Source organism: Rissa tridactyla, chromosome 2 (genome assembly GCF_028500815.1).
Source record: "Rissa tridactyla isolate bRisTri1 chromosome 2, bRisTri1.patW.cur.20221130, whole genome shotgun sequence".
Classification (NCBI taxonomy): Eukaryota; Metazoa; Chordata; class Aves; order Charadriiformes; family Laridae; genus Rissa; species Rissa tridactyla.
This window is the reverse complement of record NC_071467.1, coordinates 158,129,254-158,156,746: the sequence shown is the minus strand read 5'-3', so window position 1 is coordinate 158,156,746 and position 27,493 is coordinate 158,129,254. Positions and strand designations below refer to the sequence as shown.

Below are 27,493 nucleotides of genomic sequence, written 5' to 3'. Positions count from 1 at the left end.
ATTTTGCTGAAATATACCTGTAAGGTAAGATTTATTTTTTTTCCCCTCTGCAGAACTGCAAATAAAGAACCTGGTAGCGTAAAGCTATAATTTTAACATGTTTTCAGAGTTTAGTGTAGACACTTGTCAATGTGACATGCTAACAAGTATGCTAAACCTTCTCATCTTCCACTTCCTGCCATTTTTTATAAATAAAGCTCTTCTCAAATTTAATATTAGATGTGTCTGTCCTCTACATTACAAGTTATAAACACACTCTACATTTACCTACGTACGAATGGTCGTACACACGGACGTCAGCGGAAGCAGGAAGCATAGGAAGAGCCAAGATGCACCATTCTTAATGAAAGATCTACCACTAAATATAGTCTTTAACTATCCACCTTACATTTTACAGATTGTTATGGATTTGTATAACTACCAGGTAAGCATGCTTTTATTTTAATAGGGAGGAGAAAAAACCCTGATCAAACCACTTGCCAAATCCAAATCCCAGAATAATCAGTATCTGCTCCTGAACAACAACAAAAAGAGTCCAATAAATTTTAAATGGTGTCATTTTAAATCACTCCAGTTTAAAGAACTGTATTTCATATTTGAACTTAAGATGTTAGCTTATGTCAAAAATACAAAACCAAACAGCTGCCTTTGATGTGACTGATTAAATAACTTTTGTCTCTGGTATTACTAATGGAATGAATAAATGGGTTGTAATACAGTGCACGATAATTCAGCTACATACTAGTAAACATTTCATGGAGATCAGAGCACTAAAGTCTCAGCTCATGTTGAATGATTTTATAGACAAATAAATATGAGCTTAAATGCCAAATAAACATACACTGTTAACTGGGTACCTTGAGACTACTTGGTGAGCCATTACACACAGTGGCCTGTGGGTATCGCAGTCAGACATACATGCAAGCATAAAACACCAACTCAAATGCTGTTTCCAAACAAGGTTCGAGTGTCTTGTACTCTCCAAATCACTTTTCCAGAAAAATCAAGACAAATTTAGAAAACTGACTGGTTTTAATTAGAGATAATCTCATATTGGAAAGGATTCCCAAAGCCACTTTCCAAGCCACAATAATTCTGTATTATAAGAACAATTGCTTTCCATGGAATACTGCTTGAGACTAGCAAAAAATTTTCTAAAAGGAAATATTTCAAAACTAACTTTGAACATACTTACTAGACTGGCTTTATCACATACCGAAAATGTATTTTACAGTGCTTTACACTTATAGTTGTACCAGAGTTCTGCTGGTATACACAGCAAAACTGGGGAGTACAGCTTTTCTAGGTGGAAAAATACAGAAATTAGAATTTCTGTACCCACCAAGGAAGGAAAAAGCAGCAGGTTTATTTTTCACTCATGCTTATTACTACGTTTAGTTACCTAGAGTTTGCAAACACAATGCACTGCAACACAACCCATTAGAAACTTAAGCCTAGTTCAGTCTTATTACACAGTAACATGACTAGGAGAAGTCATTACTATTGATAAATACAGAGTGAATCACATCAAATATTGAGGAGTCGGAAGCTGTACGCACTGCGACTGTTCAGCAAGTTAACTTAAAGCTTATCTTTACAGCAAAAAAAGCAGTTTCAAAAAAATGTTAGTAACTGTATTTTCGCAGAGCTTCAGTGTTTCATTCCCTCCCCAAATAAGTAATTTTCTTTGTGAAACACATTTGTTAAAGCCATGCTCCCATGGGAGAGAGAGGGCAAGGGAAGAAATCTGCCTTTAACAGCAGAAACCACTGTATTTCACTCTTTGAAAGGGAACCCACACACCACATTTTCCTTGCACGGGTTAAGCTGCAACTGCTAACACAGGCAGGAATTTGCAGTCCTGACAGCCAAATCTTTATACAGTAGCGAGCACCAGGCAATAAACTGTTCTGAACACTGGCCCGTCTTCACCTGCCTTAAGTGTATGAAAAAACTGGTACTTTTTAAAGTGGTGTTTTTATTAAAATAAACTCCATGAGAATTTGGGAAGAGATATCAAGGAAAGGCAAGCAGATGGAGAGACTAGCTGACACATAACAATAGCTGGTGAAATATTACTCTTATTTTCTGTAATAAACACCAAGATCAAAACATTATGCAAGTTAAATTTCCTTGAAAGGTTCCCAGCAGGAGTTTTCCTTTTTGTTTGTGCAGTACGCGATTTCCTCTCACCCACAAAAAACATACCAAGAATGTGCATGTGCCACTAACACTAAGCAGCACTTCCTTAATCACTCATTTCCAACAATTTATGGATGATCAGTGGCAAAAACGAGCAAAAATAATGAAAGCATGCAATGAAAGCTCATTGAGACAAACCGGCTTGGACTTCCTACTCATTTCTGTGTCTCTTTAAGATGGGGGTCTGATACAAATTAGCCACTGGGAAAAAAGTCATCTGGTCATAAAATACAGTACAGGGTCACTTTTATGTAAGTTTGCCAAAAGGGACATAAACCAGGACAATTTCAAACTGTGACACAGGATAGAAGTATATTAAAAAAATCTTTGTTCCTCCTCCATTGTGCTGTCATGTTGCTCAGCTTTATAGACATTCTGAGCACCAGCTCTGGCCTCTTCGCTTCCACCTGGTCTACCTAATTAATTAAGCAAGGAAGTTACCTCAAATTTTTGTACTATTTGTTTTTATTATCATGCACTTCTTTTGATGTTCCAGGAGTTAACCTCTTAATCCACAGACTCTGTGTGTTGTGTTCTTGAACATTTTGGGATGTCTGGATAATTTGGATAATTGGTCAGGATGTTGCTGTCGCTCATGTTAAACTTTATGCCATGACTTCAAGTTCAAAGATCAGTATTAAGGTAAAATACTTCATAAAGCCTTTTTAAAACTCTACACTCATGATTATGCAATACCTAGTTATTCCAGTTTCTCACGGCAGTAAATTGCACTATTTGTATTTTCTTACAAGGAAATTACTCCTAAACGTCTTTATCTTTGTCAACTTCAAACAAATACAAATTTCAGTTGAAGTTACATCAAGAGAAAGCATATTTTAAAGGTCAAAGATACAGCAATTATCTCCTCAGAAATGCCTGCCTCCACACAGCAGCACACATGCACTTTTCTGCACAGTCTGTTACCACACATGGAAACATCAGCACTGTGAACTACAGACGCTCAACTGCAAATACCACAATTTTCCTTTTTTGGAGAGAATGATAAAGAATGGGGTTAATTCTGACATTAAGAAACATGGTTGACACCTTTGTTTCATAACTGTACTACACAATTTGAGAAGGCCAGTGACAAAGAACTGGAAAAGTATCTAAACAAAAATAAAACTTCATGCATAGACTCTACACAGGAAGACAAGAAGAATACAGAAAGATATGAAAGTTTTTAATATTGATGCAGGAGATTAAAGTTACTTCAGGTATTCCAATAGCTCAGTTACTAGCACCAGTGAGGTGTAATCTACCACAATGACCTCCAACTGCTTCAACAGTCTTGAAATACTTAATTCACACATGTGCATGAAAATACATGTCTGCATAAATACACACACAGCATGTACACATATGTACACAGAGATATACATATATTATACACTTCCACTATTGTTTTTGTAATTATTTTCCTGATAACCGAAGTCTGCAACTGACATTAAATGGAAATAAACTATGGCAAGGAAGAGCACTTAAGCTCTTTAAAAGGGCATGGTCAACCCCCTTAGGCCCAAAACGTCCTTTTTGATTTAACATAGTGGTTTTAATTAAAAACGAGGCAGAGAATCAGTTTGATTTTTCAGTACAACACTGCATCCGTCCATGGTGAGTGTCTAATTTCCGTATTTCTCTCCTCTGCACAATATGCAAGTCCTTGGTTGTTTTAAACTGTTGCCCTGGGGAATCGAAGAGAGTCTATAAGAGGGGCCATGTGCCTTTTAGAAAGTATACTAGCAACCAAGAAAAGAAGCCATAGTAAATTGGAAAATGGATAATCGAATCCATTCTGATTCATGAAACTTAAACAGTTAAGGGGGCAATGCTTCCTTACAAGAACACGAAAAGCAAAGTTACACCAAGTTTGTAATAGTAACCTATGAGCTATATGGAATATCATAGCTTGCAAAAAGTTCACATTACAGTGAATACATAAAATCAACTTTTATAACACAATCTATGATAAACACTCAAACAGATGGCTAAAAACTTTGGGGGTTAGGCCTATGTATGATAATGACTAACATTACTGTCACAATATAAGATGAACAAAGAAATGTACTGAAAATTAAAAAATCCATTCAATTTCAGATATGAATCTCAATCAATCCTTTTCAGAACTTCTATTAAAATCCAACATGTAACTTTTACATGAACATCTTTGAACAGACATCTTGACTAGGCACACCTCAATCTCACGTGAACTATTTATTCATTGGAAGGAAGGTAATTCTATAACAAATTCAAGATGACCTGCATAAAAGCTTCCACTGGAACAGTCTATTTATCCAAATTTTGAGCTGAGCTGGGTATCTAGAATCAACTGCTTTCCCTACTCCTTGCATCCAAATCACAACTGAAAGATTACATATCCTGTGCCAAACCTCCTTATTGAATGTCTTCACATTTACAGTAGATCACTCCTGTCTTAAATGCTGCAAGTTTTGCCAAACGTATGAAATGTTATTTTAAATTGAGATCACTAAAATCTGATTTTGTCAGTTAACAGTAATAGCTTTTGAATGACTTCTTATCTCTCTGGCCCATTAGTCTGATGTGATGAATGACAAAACAGGACAATTTAAAAAAAACCAAAACTCACACAAGTGCAACCAAACCAAAATAATTTGTTAAGAGTACCAGAATTCTACAAAGTAACCATGGTCTCAAAATCTTCTCTGAAAAGAGATAAACAGTGTGCCAAAATCTAAGGAAAGCAAAAGAGATAGTAAGTATCCTTCACAGATTCTAGAACTGAAAAGCTTACACGTAATCCTGCGTTCAATTAACCATAAATCTTCCCAGACTCCAATCACCCTATTACATGATGTAACTCTTTAAAATATATATATTACTTATTACAAGTAAAATCATTTATGTGCATCAGAGTTTGGACAGAACACTTGATTTTAACTATCAACTTAGTCCGGAAGTGACATGTGCCACTTACTTTGTAAGAAAAGTAACTAAAGATATGGTACGTTTGTATAAAAATGAACTACAATTCCTACATCTTCACCAATAGTTTTAGGGCTCACTCAAAACAATTCAGTATATGTCTGCATCCATTTTGGATACTTTTAAACAGAGCAGCCAGGTAGAAAAGACACCAGGCAAAGGCCTTGAGTACCTGTAGTAGGAATCACATTTGGCTTCTGGGCTGTACCAAAAACATCCAGGAGAAGTCAAAGTAACAAAACATCCTAAAATTGGGTGTTTCCCCCCAACACAATAGGTGGGTTTTAATACTAAAATCTGATTTCACCTACTCCCATGAAGAAGCAAAACTACTCTAAAGCACCAACAATTGCCTTCTTCCTGACACCTGCAGATAGATGCATCTCATCTGGAGTTACAAGTGCTTCCAAGTCGAAACATGCAACAGTGATTCAATTTATCCTCAGTGGGATTTACTGATAGCCAGTATCATAAGTTTAAAGTTTTATGCAAAGTGCAAGTTTAACACAGCTAGAATACACAATGCATCTGTTGGAGCCAACAGAAATCTACAAGTCAAGAGGACACACCAGCAGTACCGTACATGGTACACTAATGCAGAGAATCCTTGGTCTTGGTTGGACTGCAGGATACACAAACCCACAAAAATCAGTAACATTTCTGTTTTAGAAAAAAACATATACCTTAGCTGCAGCTAGACACTTACGAGTCAAAAGGCCTCCAGCTGAAAACTGGAAGGACAAAATGAGATGCTAAGAATTTTCTTAGCCCTATAGATACCCAAAGTGAAGGAAGACGAAGAGAGGAGAGTGTTTTCCAGCCAAGTTGCATAGGCACAGTTACACATAGTAGTCCACCACCAAGCTCCTTTGAAGCTGAACTCATTAGCTTAGTCATTCAAACTGGTAATTGAAGTTAACTTGGATACATCCACAGTTCGGTCAATACCAAGGAACACAGCAGTAGCATCAAGGAGCTCAGAACAGACTACACCAAACAAGTATTTACACAACATCTTGGTTGGGTCCTGCAGGGTCCTTTTGACACAGCTATATTGCTCAGTCCGCGTAATCCCCTGGTAGCTTCAGCTACAGCATAAAGTCTCTGCTTCGTCACATTATTCTCTCCAAATTAAAGTTTTCTTCAGGCTGTACTTTCTAAGGTTTTGGGGTTTTTTTGCTACCCTATGTTTTCTCTCTTAGAGAGAAGCCCTGAAATCCCAAACTGAATGCAGTACCTCAGTTGATTTTATCCCAACTCCACCAAGAACAAAAACTGCAACTTCCTCTCCTCCATGCCAATTCCTGTCAATGCAATCAGGAATGATATTTTCCTTCCCACCACAATCATCCCCTCGTTGATTTACGGTATGTGCAATCCACCAACGACTTAGTCTTTTGCATCCATCTTTAATGCATTTCGTTTTCCTGATTTCAGACCACTTTTCAAGATCCTTTGCTTTCCAATAACTGTCATCCAAAGGGCACAGAATTCCCTCAAGTGTGGTATCATTAAAAACAAAAGTGTAATCATTTGAATTATAAAGATTAATGAAAACGTGCTACAATTGGTCCCCAGACAGTCGTTCCAGCTTAATTTGATATTTATGATTTGAAACTCATTTTGCTGTGCATCCCATTATAGTAATTTTTCATTATATTTCTTTAGTTCACATATTAATGTAATTATCATCTCATTGTTCAGAAATTGCTTTGCCAAATTCCATACTTCTCTGAAATACTCAGCCCTCAACTTGAATATATTCAATCAAGTTGAGTAATTTTAGTTATCCTCTACCCATTTAAGAGAGTTTTCTTTAACATATTACTATTAATACTGACCACACTTGAACCTTTTTTGGGATGTTTATAATCTTTCAAACTCACAAGTCAAGTGTGTTTTCTCTAGGTCATCTGTTATTTACTCACCTTTCCCATTAGTACAAAGCCTGTACTTCTTTCTCTTATTATTTTATTTCTAGTGCATTTATAGAACCTTCTCTCCTTTTAGCATCCCAACAGAATCATTTTCCAAAACATAAAGTCTTGATTAAAACATTTCATTATTAAAAAAAAAAGACAGACATGAGTTCAGTCATTTTCTTGATCTCAGTTACATGGCTTTTCAAGGACTTTTTTTCTTCCCCTCAAGCTTACTCACAGCCACATGCTGTATAGTCGCTTTACCTGCTTGTGCAAGAGCACACGCGTATATACACATTCACATAAGCACACACATCCCAGCACCAAACCCTCCCAAATTTGTAGTTTCAGTTTCATCAGAAAAGAGGGCTGAAAATGGAATATATACTGTCATTACTCTGTATTTAACAGTATTTTCCTACCTTTTTTAAGCCAGCAAACCCTTCCGATTCCAGGAAGAAAAAGGCAAAGGGCATCAACACAAACAAACATAAGTTTGAAAAAAGAGAAGCAAGATTCCATAAACCTGCAACAAAGAAGAACAAGTTTACATTATAAGTTTCCCAGCTTTAAAAGTTAAAGATATTACATCTTCCTCCCTTACATATAACAATGTAGTATACATACAAGTGCTAATAGAAGCCAGGCTTTTATGGATACATAGTTATTTACAGGTCATTGCTGAAAAATACCTATTTCCCTGCCTAGTGATCTTCAAGCAAAAATTGGATACCATCTTAAATAGCAGCAAAAGTCTGAAATCTTGGGAGACAGACTGCAAACTCAGATGGACTACTTCCACAATACCCTACTGAAGGCTCGTTAGATAACCATTTTAAAAGTTTCCAGGACAAAATGCATTTTACTACTATTGGCAAACCTCACAAAATTTGGTTCTGTGTACTCACTTTCTCCCATATTTTTTCCTCAAAAGAAACTTTGGCAAATCATGGATTTTAACATGAGCGATACACAAATGCCATTATCACCTCCAAATCAGAAGAAGGTACCACAGTAACAGCAACAGCAGCCTTCCACAATGAGGCGATTGGCTCGGTGGGCAAGAGAAGAGCAGTGGATGTTGTTTATCTCAACTTTAGTAAGGCTTTCAACATCATCTCCTGTAAATCTCCTCATTGTCTAATTAACGAAGTATGGGCTAGGGAAGTAGACTCTGAGGTAGACAGAAAATCGGCTGAGCATCTGGGCTCAGAGGGTTGTGACCAGCAGTACAAAGTCAGGCTGGAAGCCAGTCACCCACTGGTATAACCCAGGGCATTGATACTGGTTTAACATTTCATTAACGACCTGGATGATGGGAGAGAGCACATCTTCAGCAAGTTTGCTGAAAATACAAGATGGGGAGGAACGGTGGCCTGGCACTCAGATAAACCTCAGACAGGCTGGACAAATGGTCAGAGAGCACACTGGGGACCAATTGTCCCAAAAGCAACTCTGTAGAAAAGGCCTTAGAGGTTCTGACAGACACCAAGTTGAACATGAGCCAGCAACATGCCATTGCAGCAAAGGTGTCCAACAGCATCCTGGGCTGCATTAGAAGTGTTGCCAGCAGGTCGTGGGAGGTGGTCCTTGCTCTCTGCTCAGCGCTGGTGGCACACATCTGGAGCACTGCATCCAGTTGTGGGCTCCTCTGTACAAGACAGACGTGGCCACACTGGAGTGAGTCCAGCAAAGGACCACAAAGATGATTAACAGATTGGAGACCTGTCATACAAGGAGAGGCTATGAAAGCCAGAATTGTTTAGCCTTGAGAAGAGAGGACTTGGGGAGATCTTATCAATGTATCATAAATATCTGATCTGGGAGAGGGAAAGGAAAATAGAATCGGACTCTTCACGGTGCTATCCAGTGAACGGAGAAGAGGCAATGACCATGAATTGAAAAACCAGAAAATCTACTGAAACATAAGAGGTAACAAAAATAAACCCCAAACTTTTTCAATCGTGAGCATAATCAAACACTGCAGGTTGCCCATAGAGGTTTGTAATCTCTATCCTTCAACAGATTCAAAACCCAAATAGGCACTGCCTTCAGCAGTCTTCTCTAATGGACCCTGCTTTGAGCAAGGGGGTCAGACCAGACGATTTCCAGAGGTCCCTTCCAACCTCAACCATCCCGTGATCTAGGTGAAAAATCAACAACTGACTAAAACTAGGACATCTGTAAGACACATGTGACATCTGCAGGAAGGGAAAAGGTTTAGAAAACAACCTGAAGTGATAACTGATCATGTGATATCCATTAGGGGTATCTGCTCCATTAAGATTTTCTAAGCTGAACACTTTCTGAACAGCATTTCTGGTGCCTCAACATGAGCTCATCGTCATCCTATCAAAAGTTATGCAGGATGCAGTGTTTCTTCTTTATAAAAGCAGAAGCTTATCTGCAATTTAGTATCTAACAGGTTTAACTAGTGTCACGTGTTCTGCATCCTAAAAACACAGCTTTTATTTTGTAGTTGAGAAAAACAGGCTTAGTCCCCCCACCTTCCCCAAAACACACACATTTTCACAATTCTGCAGGACTATATTACATCACTGAAATCCAAAAAAGAACACCCCCCACGATAAGAAAATCTGAACTAACAGCTTTGTTTATTATTTTTTTATTCTCATGTACAGGCTTGTTCATTTTCTTTGAAATTGCCCATTTTAGAAAGAATAGAGAATGAAAGATACATTTACTGCATGTCTGGGGAATTCATTATTGAGAGATATTCCTGTATTTAGTTGCAAATATAAAATAGTTAGCAGTTATCTTCACCTACACCCCCCTTAAAAAAAAAAAAGTGCTTTCATCATATATACTTCCTTTCTCCCTAAATGAAATTATTTAAATTTCAAGGAAAAATAAAAACGAGGGGGGAGGCGGGGGGCCAAGAAATGTACTTTTTCAGCAATTGACAGCACCAGGACACCAGGAACCAAACTTAGCCAAATAAGCAACAGAAAACAAAATAAGAAAACTACAAGAGATGCGTGAAATATAATACTCAATTGCTAAAGAAAACAGACTGCCTAAAGGTGGTTAAACTCCAGTTAACAAAGAGGGGGATTTTTCCTTTTGGATTTGCTTAGCCAGGAAGCTCCTGTTACCATTCAAGAAACATTCACACATAGCAACATCAGCAAGAATCTCATTAAGGGCCCTTACCAGGGATACATTAACTCAAGCACTCTGCCTATTTTCTTTTTTGTCTGTTTTTTTTTCTCCAGAAAATTAAGATGCCAGTGTTAGTAGAAACGCTATTAGATGGGGTGAGGGTTTTTATTTCAGCCGTTTTCTCTAACTGAAGACAGATAATGCATTGAGTTACCTAATGCAAAACTGAATAGCTGGTTGTCCTAATTTCAGCAGTCCTATTACATGTCTACAACGTAAAACAGTGCTTTGGAGCTACAGAGTATATACAGAACATTTTAAGGGAGGAAAGAGTGGTACACATCCAGGATGATTTTTAAAAAGTGAAAATCCAGAAATTGAACACGAGCAGCTGATAGGAACCAGAATACTAAACTACAGAGCTACAGCATGCATGTAAAGTTATGAGAGGCAAGGACAGTGCTGTACTGCTGCTGACACACGTACACACTTTCCTCAACGGAAGGAACATACAGGGCCCTCTTCTGCCCCTACAGTATTTCTTATCCTAACTTGATAGTTCAGAAATCAAATTAAAATAGACCCAGAAAAATAACTATTTCCTACTACACTGACTGCATCATAAAATTGCATGGGGAGAGACTTGCAGATATCAACATAATATAGAATAATAATATAGAAGCTTTAAGGAGCATATAGGAATTTTTTTTTTTTGTGCTCTTTAGAGACCTCAGAATATCCCCCATAAAGTAAGTTAATAAAACACAAAAATTAAAAATATCTCAGACTTTGGCAAACAGATTATACCCTCACAGCAATTTTTCATCTTATTCATGGCTGTTTCATTACGTTTTACCCCCACCTGGTGGTTGCGCCCAACAACAGCAAAAGTGAACACAGAGCTGTCAGAAGTATTGCTGGCCTTAGTTCAACACGCATTAGGTCAGAATGTTTATACTGGAGCCAGGCATGGGCTTTCTGCCTGGTTCCATAAGTTAGAGGCATATATTTTCTATTTTTCTATGTGCCACAACTAATGCAACAGTCTACAGCATAAAAACCCTTAATGCTACATTCAAGTACCTCAGACTATATCTGTAATTGATAAATCTAGCAAAACCAAAGCGTTTTTTAAAAGCAATACAAATTTTCCCACTTGATAACATTCGCAAAGCGGTAAGCAAACCGTACGTGAAGGCTACGCTAGACGGAGTACTATGGAGATATGAACATTCTCTGAATTTGAGTGCTTCTGACAGCACTATCAGTTCTCCAAACTTGCACAGGCATTTCATAACTAACTTCAAAAAGGTATTGCCACTACCTGGAATAGGTTTTTACAAAGCAATGCGATGCTATCGTGCAAACCTAGTGAACACCACAAGAGGGAGCCCTTCCCCAAGGTAATGCTCAGAAATAACAGTACACCCATTTTTGTCAAGTTGCAGTAAGAGAAGCCTATGGTCAGATCCAAACAAATCTACTGATGTTTCTGAAGTCTTCACATCAACTGTGGTAAATCTTGGTTTAGTTCAGTCACATCTAACCCTAGCGTAAGCTTTGCAATACACAGTCAAACTTGGAAACACCAAGATGCTGAATTTACTTCCTTGCTAGCCGTTACTATTGGACTTATGAAATATAAATTATACCATGCATATATAAAGTAGTACTTTCAAGAGATTATCACATTAAAATCAAAAGATGGTCACTGGAAAATTCAAAGATGTTCCTATGTGACAGCTACTTTTTCCAGCAGATTTCTAACTAACCCATTTTCTCTCAAGTACTGTAGCAACTCCGTCAGTGAAAATTTCTGAATTGGTTATTATATAATTTTCACTCTGGAATATTTTATTGTAGCTTTTCTAAAGTCAGTTCAGACATAGAAGAAATTATTTTCCATTAAGTATTTTTTTTCCATGTCTGGGAGTAAAGAATATAAATATGTCTGAGCAGCTAAATCTGTGTGAAAAAATGAGAATTAGCCAGGATTTTTTCTTCCAACTAGGAGACACACAAAATTAGCAATCCCCCCCATGATGTGTGACAAAACAGATCATAGAACAACTCAACTAGAAAGAACCTCTGAAGTCATGTAGTCTGATCTGTTGCTTAAAACAGCTCAGGTGCAGGTACAATCAGGTTGCTCGGGGCTTTACCCAGCTGAGTTTTGGAAAACTTCTAAGGATTTAGATCTCCCAGTCTCTCTGGACAACCTTTTCCAGTGTTCAACCATCTCCACTGTGAAGAACTGTTGCTTTATGTCCTGCAAACATTGCTTCTTGCCCCACACTGCATGCTCCAGGGGAGAAACTGGCTCTAGACAAACCCCTCATCACTTGCAAACCCAGCTGTGCCCCGGCTTTCCTAATTTCACACCATTTATTAACAAAGGTGATATTTCTATACCCCTCGCGGGCAGTTCATACCTACTTCTACCTTCTGTACACTTTCTTTTTGGTTTTGAGCTCAGGAGTTCCCCATTAAGCCAAGCTGGCCTCCTATTACACCTGCTCATTTTCTTGCACACCAAAGTGCACATTATGGTACTTGAAGGTTATCCTTGAAAGTAAGCATCTCGCCTGGCTTCCTTTGCCTTCAGGGCACTCTTCAGTAAGGTCTCACATACACATCTCCTAAAGAGGACAAAGTCTACTCTCTCAAAATCTAATGTCTTTATTCTACTATTTTCCGTCCTCGCTTTTCTCAGGTCTTAAACTCACCAGAGCTAGGGTCACCATTGACCACCGTACCTACAGTCAGCTCCTTATTCATTGGTTTAAAAAAAAAAATAAAAAATTCTTTTACTGTCCAGATAACACAAAAAATACTCAACTAGTTTCAGAAAGATGACAGACAATATGCTTTATTTCCTGTCTTCACTTATCCACATTTAATTTATTGTAAACAACTTTAATCTCAAAAAAAACTAAACAAAAAACAAACCACCCACAAAACAAAAAACCCACCCTTGCACATTAGGGACCTGGAAATTCATGAATTTGCTATCTGTATTATCAGACATTTAGCAGAAAGCATACATTTTACAGAGGAAAATCCTTCAAAGCCTAATTACTATCTCTTCACAAGAACAGAAAAAGGACACCACAGTTAACTTGCAAATTATTTGTTCCAAATTAAGTAAATTGTTTTAGATAGTGAAGGTACTATCTCCTCTCTTCAGTCAAATCTATTAAAGAATGTCCTGTTTCCACCAGTTATTTCCCCTAGATACGTGGAAGTGTCCAAATTATTTTCAAATATTAGTATCCGTTACGCATGTCATAGCCATAAGCACGTTAACCAATATTGGAAAGCATGCAAAACTCACTCTGCCAGATGCCAAGGCACCTTGTACAAGTAATATTTTTTCTTGCATCGCGCTTTCCTTGAAATAGCTTATTTTTATTGTGTCTCTTTACTATACCAAATACACTTACATTCTGTAATTTCCTTTGTTTAAAAATAAATCTCTAACAGCTGAAGGTAACTGTATCTAATCCCAACTGCTCATAGCTAGCAAGTTTCTTAAAACAGTTTTCTTATTTTGAGAATAAATTTATATGTATCATCATAAAGACAGAGGCTTATGAATCTTGCATGAACACACAAGGAAGAAGTTTGACAGCGTGTTTTCAAGTTAGCTTCTAGTAGCTCTTATTCTACATTAATATTCAAAGCAGTGAATTTGGTTTAATTCCATCAAGTCAGCATAATTCTTAAAAAAACCAAACAAACAACAGAACAGTTAAGACAGACTTTTGCAATATATCACACAGCAGCACAACTAACCAGCCAATAACATATTAACAATTCAATTAGATTCTTAAATGAAAATGGAGTTATTAGTTTGAAAATAAGAACATATCTGTGCACGTATAATGAAGACATCCATTTTAATTACATTATGCTGAGTACTAACCATGAATTAGTGAGCCATTTAACCACTGAATATAGTAGTTTTGTGGAAAAGAAAGCAGGATCTCATTGCTGATTATTGAGAAAGGTAGAAGCAGGACTGCACCAGCTGAAACTGCTAGAGTGAAGGTGCTCAAGAACAGCCTGAAATTTAAAGAAATGTACCACTGTTACCACCAACATGCTCTGAACAGGGGAAAAAGAAAAGTAGTTAGCCTACCTATTAATCAGCATCTGAAGGCAACACATCCTTATATTGTAAAAGGGCAGGAGAAACTGTAACTTTCACAAGGCAAATTTCAAATACCAGGTAGTTTACAGAATCCAGTAAAAATAATTAGCTTTTACCAACTACCACAATTATTCTCTTGGGACTTGCATGTATTCAATTCCAATGACATACACAGGTTAAATTATTGGAGTTCATGGACTATCTTTTCATAAGCCTCCTATTTTAGTTTTCATTTTCCACAGAAATACTCATAACAAAAAAAATCCATTTTTATATTCTTACTACAATTTTTAATAGCAGAGCAGCTTGTTAATATCTAAAAACTGAGTACAATTATCCATAAACAAATATTTTAACACCAAACTGAAAAAAATTGCTTTTATTTCAAAGTAGTTATTAGGGTATCATCTTTTAGCTTGGTGTTTTCTGATAGCTGTAAAGTCAATACCGAGAAACTGTCAGAATTATTTAAAATATTTAAGCTTATTCTTTTCAGATCCCAAATACAATATACCAAATGCCATCTTGTGGCATTAAAAAAGCACTGTGTTCTTCAAAAAAACATTTGTTCTTCAAACAAAAACATTCCTACAGAACTAATCCAATGCTAGAATAAAATCAGAAGTAATTCTCAAAAACATTGCATGACAAAAAAAGATAAGCTTAAATAGATCATCCCTACAACAGGAATGTCAGTAAGTCGCTTACAGAGATCTTCTTTTCCTTAGCAGTCTACAAATCCATTTTTCATTCTCACAATACTTACCGTACAGAAGAAAGTCTGGTTGACTAGTTTAATTTAAAAATATTATTATGTTTTTATTGGTGGTTGGTGAGGTATTTTTTTCCTTTTATTTAAGGACGTTTGAGTATTCTAAGCCAGAATTGTGAAACCTAACAAACTACAGCCTTTCAAGGTCCTACAGCAGTTTGGTTTTCTTTTCTCCCCCCACCAGCCTCTAAACTCCTGACGATTATGCTATGCAAAGAAATATCAATCTGCATATGTTTGACAGTTACTGCTTTTTGGAAAGTAACATGCACACTTAAGAAATAAGAAAGCTTAGGCTGAAAGAGCAAGCAGCATTTTGTATTTATAACAACACTTAACAAAAGGCTATTAGTCCGATGGAAGTGCTAATCTTGTCTTACACTCTTTTCGCATGAAGAACACAGTATTTACAATTGATATTTGTTGTATTTTAAAGCTAACCTAGAAAATAGATGGAGGGGGGATAACAGTTAACAACACAAATTTTATTCTTTGAATATTGAAAAATTCAGAACCAGGCTAAGACCACAGCTGCTATGAAAATCATTCAATCTAGAAAAGCCTTCACTGTAGTCTTAAAAGCACAGGAGAGGTGCTTCTCTACCGGAGAGGGAAGAGCTTCATAACATTTAAAAGTACATAATTTTTCTCTAGATCTGAAGTAGACCTTGTGGCAAGTAAGTATTCCAAATTCATAAAAAGTCTTGGTGTCAGACAATACTGGGAGAAGCGCGCCTAAGATTTACATCATCTTTGTACATCTTTCAAGCCTGCCACAAATGCACGACTAAAAGTGAACAGCTTGCAATGTACTCGGCACTTTCCCAGGGTACAAGACAAATCAATAAAATATTCAATGAGCTCTCCTTCCAAGAGGATGACAGTACCACCACGGGAGAACTAAGAACATTGTAATAAGCAAGTAGCAAGTGCACATAGTTTAGCAAACCACTGAGAGGGCAGCAACAGCTCACAGATGTTCTGTAAATCTTGAGACACATTTAAACAGGAGAGATTAATATCTAGCTTTACAAAGGAACAGGAAGAGGACAGAGATGCTGGCAGACCAGCAGGTCTGGCAAGTGCTTGTCTTCCATTTGTTATTCTTTTTTTAAGCTTTAAGATGATCAAATACAGTTGTCTACTTCAGGGTGAGCTAACTTTCTTTCCAGGATCCATTGCCACCCTTCACAGAGCTTCCATCAACTGCAGTGGGAACCTAAACGCCTACCTCCCCGATAAACACCTATATTTTAGAGACCTAAATTTAGCTGCAGGTCTTGCACTGAACTCCACCTCTTGCACCAGGTCCTCATGCAATATTCTGGCCAACTTCATGCCTACCAGGAAAACCACAGGTGAAAAAGAGCCCTGGACCAAACTGCCTTGCTTCTTGTCATGCCTTCCATAATACAAGGTGCCACTTGATCAAATCTTTTTCCTCTGACCTCTAGCAATCTATTTACTGTCACATTTAAAGTGGACTGTTATTTATTTGGAAGCATATGGCAATATATTCAGGAAAAAGCATTCTGCAAAGAGCTATACATACGATATTCTATTAACGATGGCATCTTCATCCTCTTGCTCATCTGAAAATTAAATTACAGCAGGTTATATTCAACACTTAGTCATCTTTCCTCAGGCTAAAACATATATACATAGGAATGATTTTAATTTACAATTAAAATTTAGAATTACTAAAACAATTTATTAGCACCTGTATTTTAAAAACATTCCTACCAAAAGTGAATATTTTTTTTTCTTTTTTTTTTTGCCTGACTTTAATTATGAAGTTACTTCCCTTTATTTAAATATCCAGATCAAAACTTCTTGGAAACATCTTCCAGGGGGCCCTATGTCAAACAAGCTTTCAGACTACTACTACCATGGCTGCTGCAAGGAACTTTCTCTTTGGGCATCTCTGAAACCACGGAGGGCAACAAGCCCATATTAACTACTGCTATAAATCATAGAATCATAGAATTGTTGAGGTTGGAAGGGACCTTTAAGATCATCGAGTCCAACCTTTAGCCTACCCTGACAAGAGCCACTTCTAAACCATGTCCCTAAGTGCCCCATCTACCCTTTTTTTAAACACCTCCAGGGATGGTGAATCCACCACCTCCCTGGGCAGCCTATTCCAATGTTTAATAACCCTTTCAGTGAAAAAATGTTTCCTAATATCTAATCTAAACCTCCCCTGATGTAACTTGAACCCGTTTCCCCTCGTCCTATCACTTGTCACCAGGGAGAAGAGGTCAGCCCCCATCTCTCTACAACCTCCTTTCAGGTAGTTGTAGAGGGGGATAAGGTCTCCCCTCAGCCTCCTCTTCTCCAAGCTAAACAACCCCAGCTCCCTCAGTCGTTCTTCATAAGGTTTGTCCTCCAGACCCCTCACCAGCTTTGTAGCCCTTCTCTGGACACGCTCCAACACCTCAATGTCCCTCTTGTAGCGAGGGGCCCAAAACTGAACGCAGTACTCGAGGTGGGGCCTCACCAGTGCCGAGTACAGGGGGATGATCACTTCCCTAGTCCGGCTCACCACACTATTCCTGATACAGGCCAGGATGCTGTTGGCCTTCTTGGCCACCTGGGCACACTGCTGGCTCATATTCAGCCGGCTGTCAACCAACACCCCCAGGTCCTTTTCTGTCAAGCTGCTTTCGAGCCACTCTGCCCCAATTCTGTAGCGCTGCATGGGGTTGTTGTGACCCAAGTGCAGGAGCCGGCATTTGGCCTTGTTGAACCTCATACCATTGGTCTCAGCCCATCGATCCAGCCTGTCCAGATCCCTCTGCAGAGCCAACCTACCCTCAAGCAGATCAACACGCCTGCCCAGTTTAGTGTCATCTGCGAACTTACTGAGGGTGCATTCAATCCCTTCATCCAGATCATTGATAAAGATATTAAAGAGAACTGGCCCCAGCACCGAGCCCTGGGGGACACCACTTCTGTGAAAGTAGATTGGGTTATTGTTTCTGGGTTTTTTTGATGGGAATCTCATGGTGTTTTGAGAGACTAAGTCAAGGTCCCTTATGAATCATTCTGGCTAAAAAGTTTATTGTAGAAACAGCAAACAATTTGTCCTGAAAGAATTCCAGACATATTAACTCCTCAAACATGTCTCATCAGGAAGATCCTAGAGCAGGCTACAAAGTTTGCCTCACTAAATGCTCACAGAGCTTTCATGAAGTCAGGACAGCTGCAGAGCAGTTCTTCTCACTAGCTGATGAGATCAGCTGCCAAAAACATAATAAAAGTCTCTTTACATCCAGTACTGTTTGCCAAACCATTTCCCCCTTCCCTGTTCTTCCCTGTCTCCAAATGGTAACAGCTTTGTAGTATCCAAAATACGTATCAGTATTCATCTTACTTGTTTAACTATTTCCTATGTTTAAAGGGGTGCACTTTTTTTTTAAACATATTAAATTTCCTGAAGAGTTTACTTTCCTAAACATGAATCCATCTATGAAAGCAGCTCTATCATAACACAGGCCACTACAGTTCAATAAACAGTTTCCATTCAAGTTCAAAGTGCCAAGATCATCATGCATAAGAATGCTTCTCCAGCATGACCAACTGAGTATTACTAAGCACCAAGGTCCCAGATAGGCTGTCAAGAGTCAAAGATTCTGCCATTTTATACAGATTTTTATGCTATTTGTCTTTAGAAGAAAGTGACAGGGATTCCTATAGACTAGTTTCAGAAAGATGATGTTTCTAAAGGAAAAAAATACAGAATTATCTCAAGGAATAAGACTTCAGTGGTGAAGTCATAAGGAAGAGGCTAAGAACACTGAAATAACTATACCTGAGTAAAGCAGGATTTTTTTAAGAAATCCGCTACTTCCCTTCTGGGTTACTGGAAACCTTTTCACTTTACCAGCTAAAGCTCTGAACTTGGTTTTGATGCTAGAACACAGCCTGAAGATACTTACTCTGGAAACAAACTGACATAAAAGGAAAACAACAAGATCTAAAGGCAAGTGAGGCAGAAGCATCTACTTGCAATTCTCCCCTTTCTTCCCTCTCAAAACAGATAAAATTTAGGCTGCCACAGAGCCACAACAGAAGACCTGACTGTGGCCATCCAGACCACCTCCATAACAGCCACCCAGTCTCTCTCAATCACAGAGTTCCAGCTACAGCACTCACTGATCCTTTTCCAAGATGCTCCAGTGCTCTCCCTCGCTTGGTCAGTGATATTAGAAGGCACCCTGAAGGGTCTGAGAAGTGCCAGATGGGCACAAGGGAAGTGATGGAAACTCATGGCTTGGGGACAAAGGGAGCAGAAGAAGGGCAAGACGGCAGCATACACAATCAGATCGGCCCAGGCTGCCATAGACCAGCAGCCTGAGAAACACAGTTGGTCAGATATCTAGTCCTTCCGCTTTCCTTGTGGAGGCAGAAAGGAAAAAAAAAAAATCACCTATTCACTTGAAAAACAAAATTATTTTTGAATATGTTTAAAAAAAGTCTATGCTTACCTGCTTTCCTTTTGTATCTTGTGATTATGAAGTAGGAAACTATGTAGAGAACAGCAAATAGGAGAAAACAGATCTGGAAAAAATAAATTGCATTTATTATGCTGTGAAGAAATGTCTGGATTATAATAAAATAAACAGAAAATCCAGTATCGACAATTTAAAACTGAATTCAGATAAACAAAACTCCATGTAAGTGTCAACAGTTATGTTTCACATCTTATTAATAGAAAGTCAAACCAATAAGAACAGTTTAGAGTAACAGGTATTAGATCAATTATATGGCCAGCAAGTTTTACTCTAAAATTAAGAAATTTTAAGAATTATTTACAGTGCAATTTTTTGTTTGGGGGAGGGAGGGGCAGGGTTGCCTGGGTTGTTTTTTGAAGTTTGAATGCACTTGAGTTGTAAAAGTTACCACACTTTGTATCCCCTTCACTCGTAACCTAAGGGTAATCGTATTTTATACAATGGGCTCTTGAAGATCTATTTTGGAGTACACTAGCAACATACGTGTAAGGAAAGCAGTTATGCTTACTGTTTCCATCATGTCTGGAATCAAACAAATTCCAGGAGACAATACGCACAAGAGGGACTCATCTGCCTACAGTGGATGTCCAAGCATGAACTAGTCAAACACGTTTCCTTTACACTCGGAGGCCAAGGGCACAGTTTCCCTCCTCATAAGGCAGGTAGCTTATTTAGGTCAGATGCACCTTGAGCCCAGCGTGACTTGCATCAAGTTGTTTCTAAAATTTGGCACTAGAACTTCAATACAATAAGGTAAGACAACCAAAGCACCTACAAATATGTTGGCAATCTTGAAGGAAAAGAATCAAACAGCAAGACAGTTTTAACCCTCCAAGCCTTTGTGGGAAACAAAAAGAAAAAACAAAACATTTGCCTCTGAATGAGGCATAAGTGGCTCAACGCTGCTTCCTTAATCTTGTTTGTTAATACCTATTAAAAACATGAGTCAGTCAGAAATGAACAAGAACGAAGTATGCCATCCCGTGACGCCGCGGCTCTTTGCCTTCACTAGTACCCGAGCAGTCACAGTGAACAGTGCTATTAACAGCAGCATACTCTGCTTTCTGGTAGCCAGCGGGAACTGGATTACCTGCACCCCACAGGCTGAGAAGGTACCTGAGCTAGCCCAAACTGTTAAGACTCTCTTGCTTGTGCACAACACCAGTAGCCACCTCGTAAGTCTTAACACACAGCAGTTCGCCAACTGAATGAGGCAAAACTGTTGTAGCAGTTTTCACTATTAAAGTCAGTTTGCCCTATTATCTGTACAGGGTTTTTGCTTCTGTGTTCTTGCTAAATGTTGTGTGCTTTTGCTAAATGTGTTCTATTTCAATCCAAGCTTCAGTCTCCTTTATGATCTGGAATTGCAAAACTACTTCACTGGGCAATAGCTGAAGTATTTATTTAATCAATCATTTAAAGATTTGTTGCTTTTAAGAACTCAGTGTCTTAAAAAAAAAAAGTCAGGAGCAAAAAAGCTACCCTAAGTGAAAGTAAAAAGTGAAAGCGAAGGTAGTGATGATAGCCCTTAAAAATTTACATCTAAATAACCATATTACATACAAATCAGCAGAATTAGAAGGTGAACAAATGTATCAATCAGGAAAGACAGACTTTAAGAAATACTAATAAAAATAAACTGGGAGAGTTATTTCTCTCTCTGTAGTCAGACATTTTAGATAAAAAAAACAAAGCATAGCCAAGCATCTGAGCTTGGTATTTGGGTGCCTGCAACTGCCCTACAGATGTCCCCCAGAAGTATTATGGTGCCACAGGTCTGAAAGTGGCTGCTGAGCTCATTCTCTGCGCAGGCAACACACACTGGCGATATCTGAAATATAGATGCTGAAAAGTAGATTGCATAACTAGATCTCTGAACTCAAATATTTAATCTGAATAGAGTTCACCACTCCAACTTTCCAGAGGACACTTCAAAGAGGAAAGGGTCTTGATAAAGAATTTAATTCTTCAAATAACTAATTCTATTAATAAAGAATTTTATTACGATTCAATAAAAAAATATGCTGGTGTATTTTTGAATCAGGAACAAAGGAACCTGAGAATAGCCTCGGGTTTTCAGAGTACTCTGACACAGCTTGTCCTGTCAGTATCGGAAAACGCAATGCCAGAGCTGAAAGAGTCCTTCTCTAAGTTTCCAGTTCCTCTGAAAACTAGACCAAGGCTACAGACAGAGACATCTAATTTTAGGCATCCACTTTTGAAAATTAGGTATCACGTATACAGGGTCAGTAAAATTCTTTAAAAATCTGTCAGACCCAAATAACACTGCCCCTGTGTAAAATAAAGACGTGTTTAAATAAAATTAAACCAAAAATGAGTTTAAGACAAGAATAAAAATTACCACAATCTTGTTTGCATCTTCGAATAAAATAGATGACCTTTATTCTATCTGTGATAGCAAGGTTACAATGAAAATGTGGGTCTCTACTTATAAGGTACCACTGAGATAACTGAGGTATTTTGAGGGCAGATGAAAGCTGTCCAGTAACACGAACTGTCAAATGTTTTATTTCTAGTTTTAGACGACAGTTACTTTGCAACTCAGCAATAAGGTGTAACTATATATCTTGGTGTAATTATCCCTCTACTTCTGTCCGAACCAAGAACAGTTTTGTAAATACACTAAAGTTGTTTATTATTGAAAATTCACATAATTTTAAAGTGATCAGCAAGAAAAGAAGTAAATTCTAATCAGTGAAAGCTTTAGGAGCTTAACAAAAGAGAATCCGTAAATTAGAAGTCCTTCATACTGACCAAAACAAGTCAATAAGCAAACTCAGACACATTGATTCAGTCTCAATTACTACTTAGTGAAACCTGTGATCCTGAAGTGTTTTAACCATGTGTTCTGAACAGCTTTCTGAAGGGAGTAGCAAAAGCCAGTATCCTAACTATTTTTAGAGTGGAACTCAGTTAAGCTGGGGAAAAGGAATGTGTTGTCCATGACAGCTAAAGAATAGATTCCACTGTCCTGTCACACTGCAACCCTGGATTCTTATTCCTCATGCTGCTCTTTGTTTCAGGATCTTTTGTACTGCAAAAAAAAAAAAAAATACAGCTCTTGTTTCTACTTGTTCTAGCTTCAGTTCACGTTTCTCAGTTAAGAATGACTGGACTTGTACGCAGTACTCCAGGTAAGATCTTGTGGCCACATATAACAACACTAAGCCTTCCTTTCTGTCCTGAAAATACTTCAGCATATTTACTTAAGAATCATGCTAGGAACTTTGCATTATCCTCCCATCACTGAATCCATTCATGCTGTCCTCCCCGATTGCTTCCAGCAGAGCAGCTCTCAAGTTACAGCAGAAACCCATTTTTAGGGTTCAAGTTCATCAACACATCTTTTTTTCTTTTAAAAACCACACCTTAATTTCATACTATATCTGTTATTTGGGGGTAATCAAGTCCTTTCTGCACCATGTTCCAACCCTCCTTTGTACTGACTACACCTCCTAGAGAGCTGGTTTTGTGCTAACAACAGAATGCTTTACTTCATTTTCATCTAAGGTGAGCAAGATTGCTCTTAAGACTGATACCTAAGGAAACTGTATAGTATCTTTTTTCCCCAAATACAACACTATTGTCACGTACACTACAGCCAGTTTCTTATTCACTTTACAGCTCTTCTACTACGGCGCAGTGACTTGAGTTTAAGAAATACCTTTCAATGCATTTCCTGGATACAGCCCTTGGCACATGCAAAAGAAACTATCTATAGTCATGTGTCTTCAGAAAATACAGTTCTTAACAACTCCTAATTTGACTTTCTTAAAAACCTTAGAAGAGGGCAAATTCACATATACGTACATTCATAGTACCCTAAATTATCTGCCAAATTTAATTTCTAATCACTTTTTAAAAGGCATAGGTAGTCATACTGAAATAGGGCACTAATCAAAAGAGATCAACATACACAAAGCTACATTGATATCTTCAGTGAAAGAGAAGACTACGTTCATTAAATTCAATCTTTTCTTCAGGAAACTATTATGCAACAGTATTGGAGCCAATATTGGAATACATTGTTGAAGCCATGTTTTCAATCAAAAAGCAGTGGTTTATGCCATCCCCCATCTCTACAGTAAGAGCTGACAAAAAGCTATGGATGATGCAAATGCAGGAAATGTAGGACATGCTATATTCCTCATAACGCCATGTCCTCTGCAAGGGGCTTTTCACTGGAGCTCAAATGAAGCTCTTCCAGGTTTGACTTGAGGAGACAGTGAAGACACCATGCAGAGAATGTACACAACTACAATGATTAAGGATTTCTGACATTCCCAATAGTGTCAACTTAAAAACAAAAAAAAAAAAAACCCCACAAAACCCAACCAAACAAATAGTAACTTCTAATCTTGAAATTTATTTCCTTAAATTCATTCCAACTTTACAGAGGGGCAAAGCAGTTGTGGATCTGTTGTCACAGTTAGACTGCTCCTGGGAAGCTACGGTACATTGCCACATTATAGGGGAAATACACTCAATCCCCATTTGACCAGCTGCATCAAAATATAAAGGAAATTAAAAGGAGTTTGAGGATTTTATATGGCTATAGCGAAACAGTCAAGCAAAGCAATTCTTTATTATTAATGTCTTTTTTGTGTTCCCCACACCACTCAGTAACTGAAAGCAAAATGCATAGATTCTATGCTACATCTAGGGGCTCCCTTTTAACAGGTGGCACATTAAGAAGTCTTCAAACCTCGAGCATATAGTTCACTTACATTTCTTTTCATGGACTAATTACAACCTCTGGTAGGACATGCAAAAGAAACCTGTCTTCCCCTGGAGTTGCTAATCTTCATTTGGAAAAGGAAGTGCTTTATGATTCTGCTTAGATTACGCACTAGACGTGCCAAGAGAGGCTACTTCTGGAGATGCACTGCACTACATTCCTAGGTATCTTGTATCCAGCTCTTCCATAAAGTCATACTTTTGGATCTGTCATCCAAAGTCATCCAAGTATGATCCAAGTCATACTTTTGGATCTGTACCAGACAGCTCTCAGCTCCTGTCAGAACAGAGCTAGAGATAAACCACCATGCATTTCAGTTCATAACTATGTGCATCTAAGGGGCTGGCACTGAAGAGTCTAGCATTAAAAACATGCGATAAAGGTCTGAAGTAAGTCACATTCCATTTTACTTATCCTACTGATGGTTTCTAAAGATCAGCTGACATTAATTTGTCTGTGTGGATGATCTTTAACACTTTAGCACTGAAATTCATGCCTCGGATTGGTAAAACATCTCTTGTAAGTGCTAGGGCTACACTTTCATGTAAGAAGGAATATGCTCAAAATGCACAAGGTATTTTTTTTTCCCCTGATGCACAGGATACGACCATTCTTCACAACTGTAATTCATGTGCGTGCATTGAAAGCTGCATTTTTGTGTACAGAAAGATCAACATCTTCTACTTATATAGCGTGATATTCTTCCCAACTGCTGTGCAGGACATATAGCTGTAGTTTATACTAGGAAGAAAGCATACAGCTGCGTGGACCAGTAATTGTTCAATACCTGTAAATCGGTGTGGCAGCAAGCACTCCCAAGAGCAACTTGGGCTATGTTACCAGAAGCACATAATCATGGGAAGTAATTATCTCTCTCCAGTCAGCATTCATCAGGTCACATGTAGTTGCTGCGCCCAATTTTGACGCTTCAATATAGGAAAGACATTGGTAATTGCAGCAAGGAGGATCACCAAGATGGTCGGGAGGCTGGAACACTTGCTTGGTGCAGACAGGCTGAAGGACCTCAGCCTGTTCAGCCTGAGGACAACAAGGTTTCAAAAGAACCTGATAGCAGCTTGCCAGTACCTATGAGGAGGAGGTCATTAAGAAGGCAGAGCAGGGCTCTTGACTGTGGTGCATGTTGGGAGGATGAGACTGGAGGTAAGGAGAAATCCACTCCATGAGGAGGGCCAGGCAGTGGAACCAGTTGCCCAGCAAGGCTGTACAATCTCCATCCCTGGAGGTTTTCAAGCCCCAAGTAATCTAGTCTGATCTCATATATGACACTGCTCTGAGCAGGAGGCTGGGGTCCAGTCAGCCTTCTTTTCTACAATCCTGAATAAAGTAGCACCATTAGAAATTTTGTCACCTCATAATTCGTACCATACTCCAGGTTATTTATGAGTGTGTTTGAGAGTATTATGGATGTGTTTAAAAGTAAACACAGTCCCCTGTAGGACTACATCAGGGATGTCCTCCCACTATGAAAAAGCTGGACGTCTTACAGAACGACACCTCCTAGCAGTAAGGAACCACCACAGAACTCCTTTGCAGAAAGAAGTCACAGACCTTATGTCGTGGTTTGGGACGAATTGGCCAATTACGAGACAACAGATGCTCTCCCCCCACCTCTCCCTCCAAGGAGAGAAGGAGGAGAGATAAAGAGATTTACAAGTTTAGAAGAAACCAAACTACTTTAATGAAATATTAATAATAAAATAAAAAGGAAATAATGAAATAAATACAATATATACAAAACCATATCAAGCTCCCAGGGTGACATCACTGGCAGGCACTGGGGAAGTCCCAGACTGGACTCAGCGATGGATGGGAACTGGATTCCAGAGCTGGAGTCAGGAACACACAGATCAGGATCAAAGGCAGGCAGACAGACAGGGTCCTCCTCAGACATCAGCCATTGAAGAAAGAGGCTGACCCTTTGATCCCTCAGCTTTTATACTGAGCATGGGGCAGATGGGATGGAATACCCTGTTGGTCAGTTCTGGGTCACCTGTCCTGTCCACTCTTCCCTGCACGTGCAACCCCTCTACGGTTTTCCGGTTCCAACCTTCCAATGGGGCAAATAATGAAATCAGCTGACCTTGGTTGTTATAGCAATAAGTATAAGCAAGAGCCTCTCTGTGTACCACTCCTTGGCATAATCAGGTCTTAGCACTCTGAGAACAAAGTGTTTTCTGCAGAATATGCTGATAGTTTCAGGGAGTTAGAAGAAGCTTAGCTAAGAGGTAAAATTACTGTACAGAAAGTTGGTTCTGTTCTACCTCAAACCAGGACACCTTAGTAACGTTCTGTGATATAACACACTTCAAAGTATGAAACACAGGTTCAACAGTTCCACTTGAAAAGCATCAAAGCAGACAAGCGATCATTTCCTCCCACTTGCTTGCATACTAGCATTTAGAACAGGGAGAGTAAATCTGGAGAAGCAAAACAGACAAGAAATGAATCGTGTTTCACTATACTAGGTAGGAATCAAAAGATCAAGAAGCTCCAAAAAACTACAGAATAAGGGAAGGAAGGAAATAACTTTAAAATAAAGTAGCGGCTGTGTCAGTATTAAAACAAAAATGTTACTGGTGTTATATCCACCAGCATTTCTATGCAAAGAGTATGCAAGAAAAAAAAACCAAAATGACATAACGAAGAATATCCCCACTTCTTGCTGTTTACTTTACAGAATGTGTCCTTTTCCCTTACATAGAAAAAACAGCACAGAGAGAAGAGAAGGTAGAGGTCACTCTGGGTAACATCACCCTGTAGAATATGTCTAAGAACATGTTTAAGAGCTGCAAACGGAACTATCAGTGTTTTGCTTGACTGTGATTACTACCTACAGAAAAGTAATAGTGTTGCACTTCTGGATTTTGATTTCTACAACAGAAAACAAGTAAATATGACATTGTACACCCATCTCTTACCGCTCTCATGCTGCTGAAGTATTTTAAATGTGCATTAAAATGCCACATGGCAACTAAAAAGCTTCCTCCTACTGTCCCACTTGGCAACGACTTTTGTTTACTTGTGAAAAGGATGTCAGGAATAAACAGCAAGAAAATACAG

At 38.4% G+C, this 27,493-nt stretch overlaps 1 protein-coding gene across 10 annotated transcripts in view; it reads right to left on the bottom strand.

Moving 5' to 3' along the window:
• Nucleotides 1-27,493, bottom strand: part of LMBR1 (limb development membrane protein 1) — a 73,189-nt gene that overhangs the window by 36,577 nt on the left and 9,119 nt on the right. For 5 of the 10 annotated variants that reach the window (XM_054189569.1, XM_054189570.1, XM_054189567.1 and 2 more), the window contains exons 2-5: nucleotides 19,627-19,699; nucleotides 16,689-16,728; nucleotides 14,137-14,276; nucleotides 7,511-7,614 (exon numbers count right to left, since the gene is read on the bottom strand). In XM_054189569.1, coding sequence (XP_054045544.1) covers nucleotides 7,511-7,614; nucleotides 14,137-14,276; nucleotides 16,689-16,728; nucleotides 19,627-19,699 — 357 coding nt within the window. Of the gene's footprint in view, nucleotides 1-7,510; nucleotides 7,615-14,136; nucleotides 14,277-16,688; nucleotides 16,729-19,626; nucleotides 19,700-27,493 lie in introns of those variants that run through there. The other 5 variants (XM_054189571.1, XM_054189574.1, XM_054189575.1 and 2 more) reach the window with 4 other exon arrangements.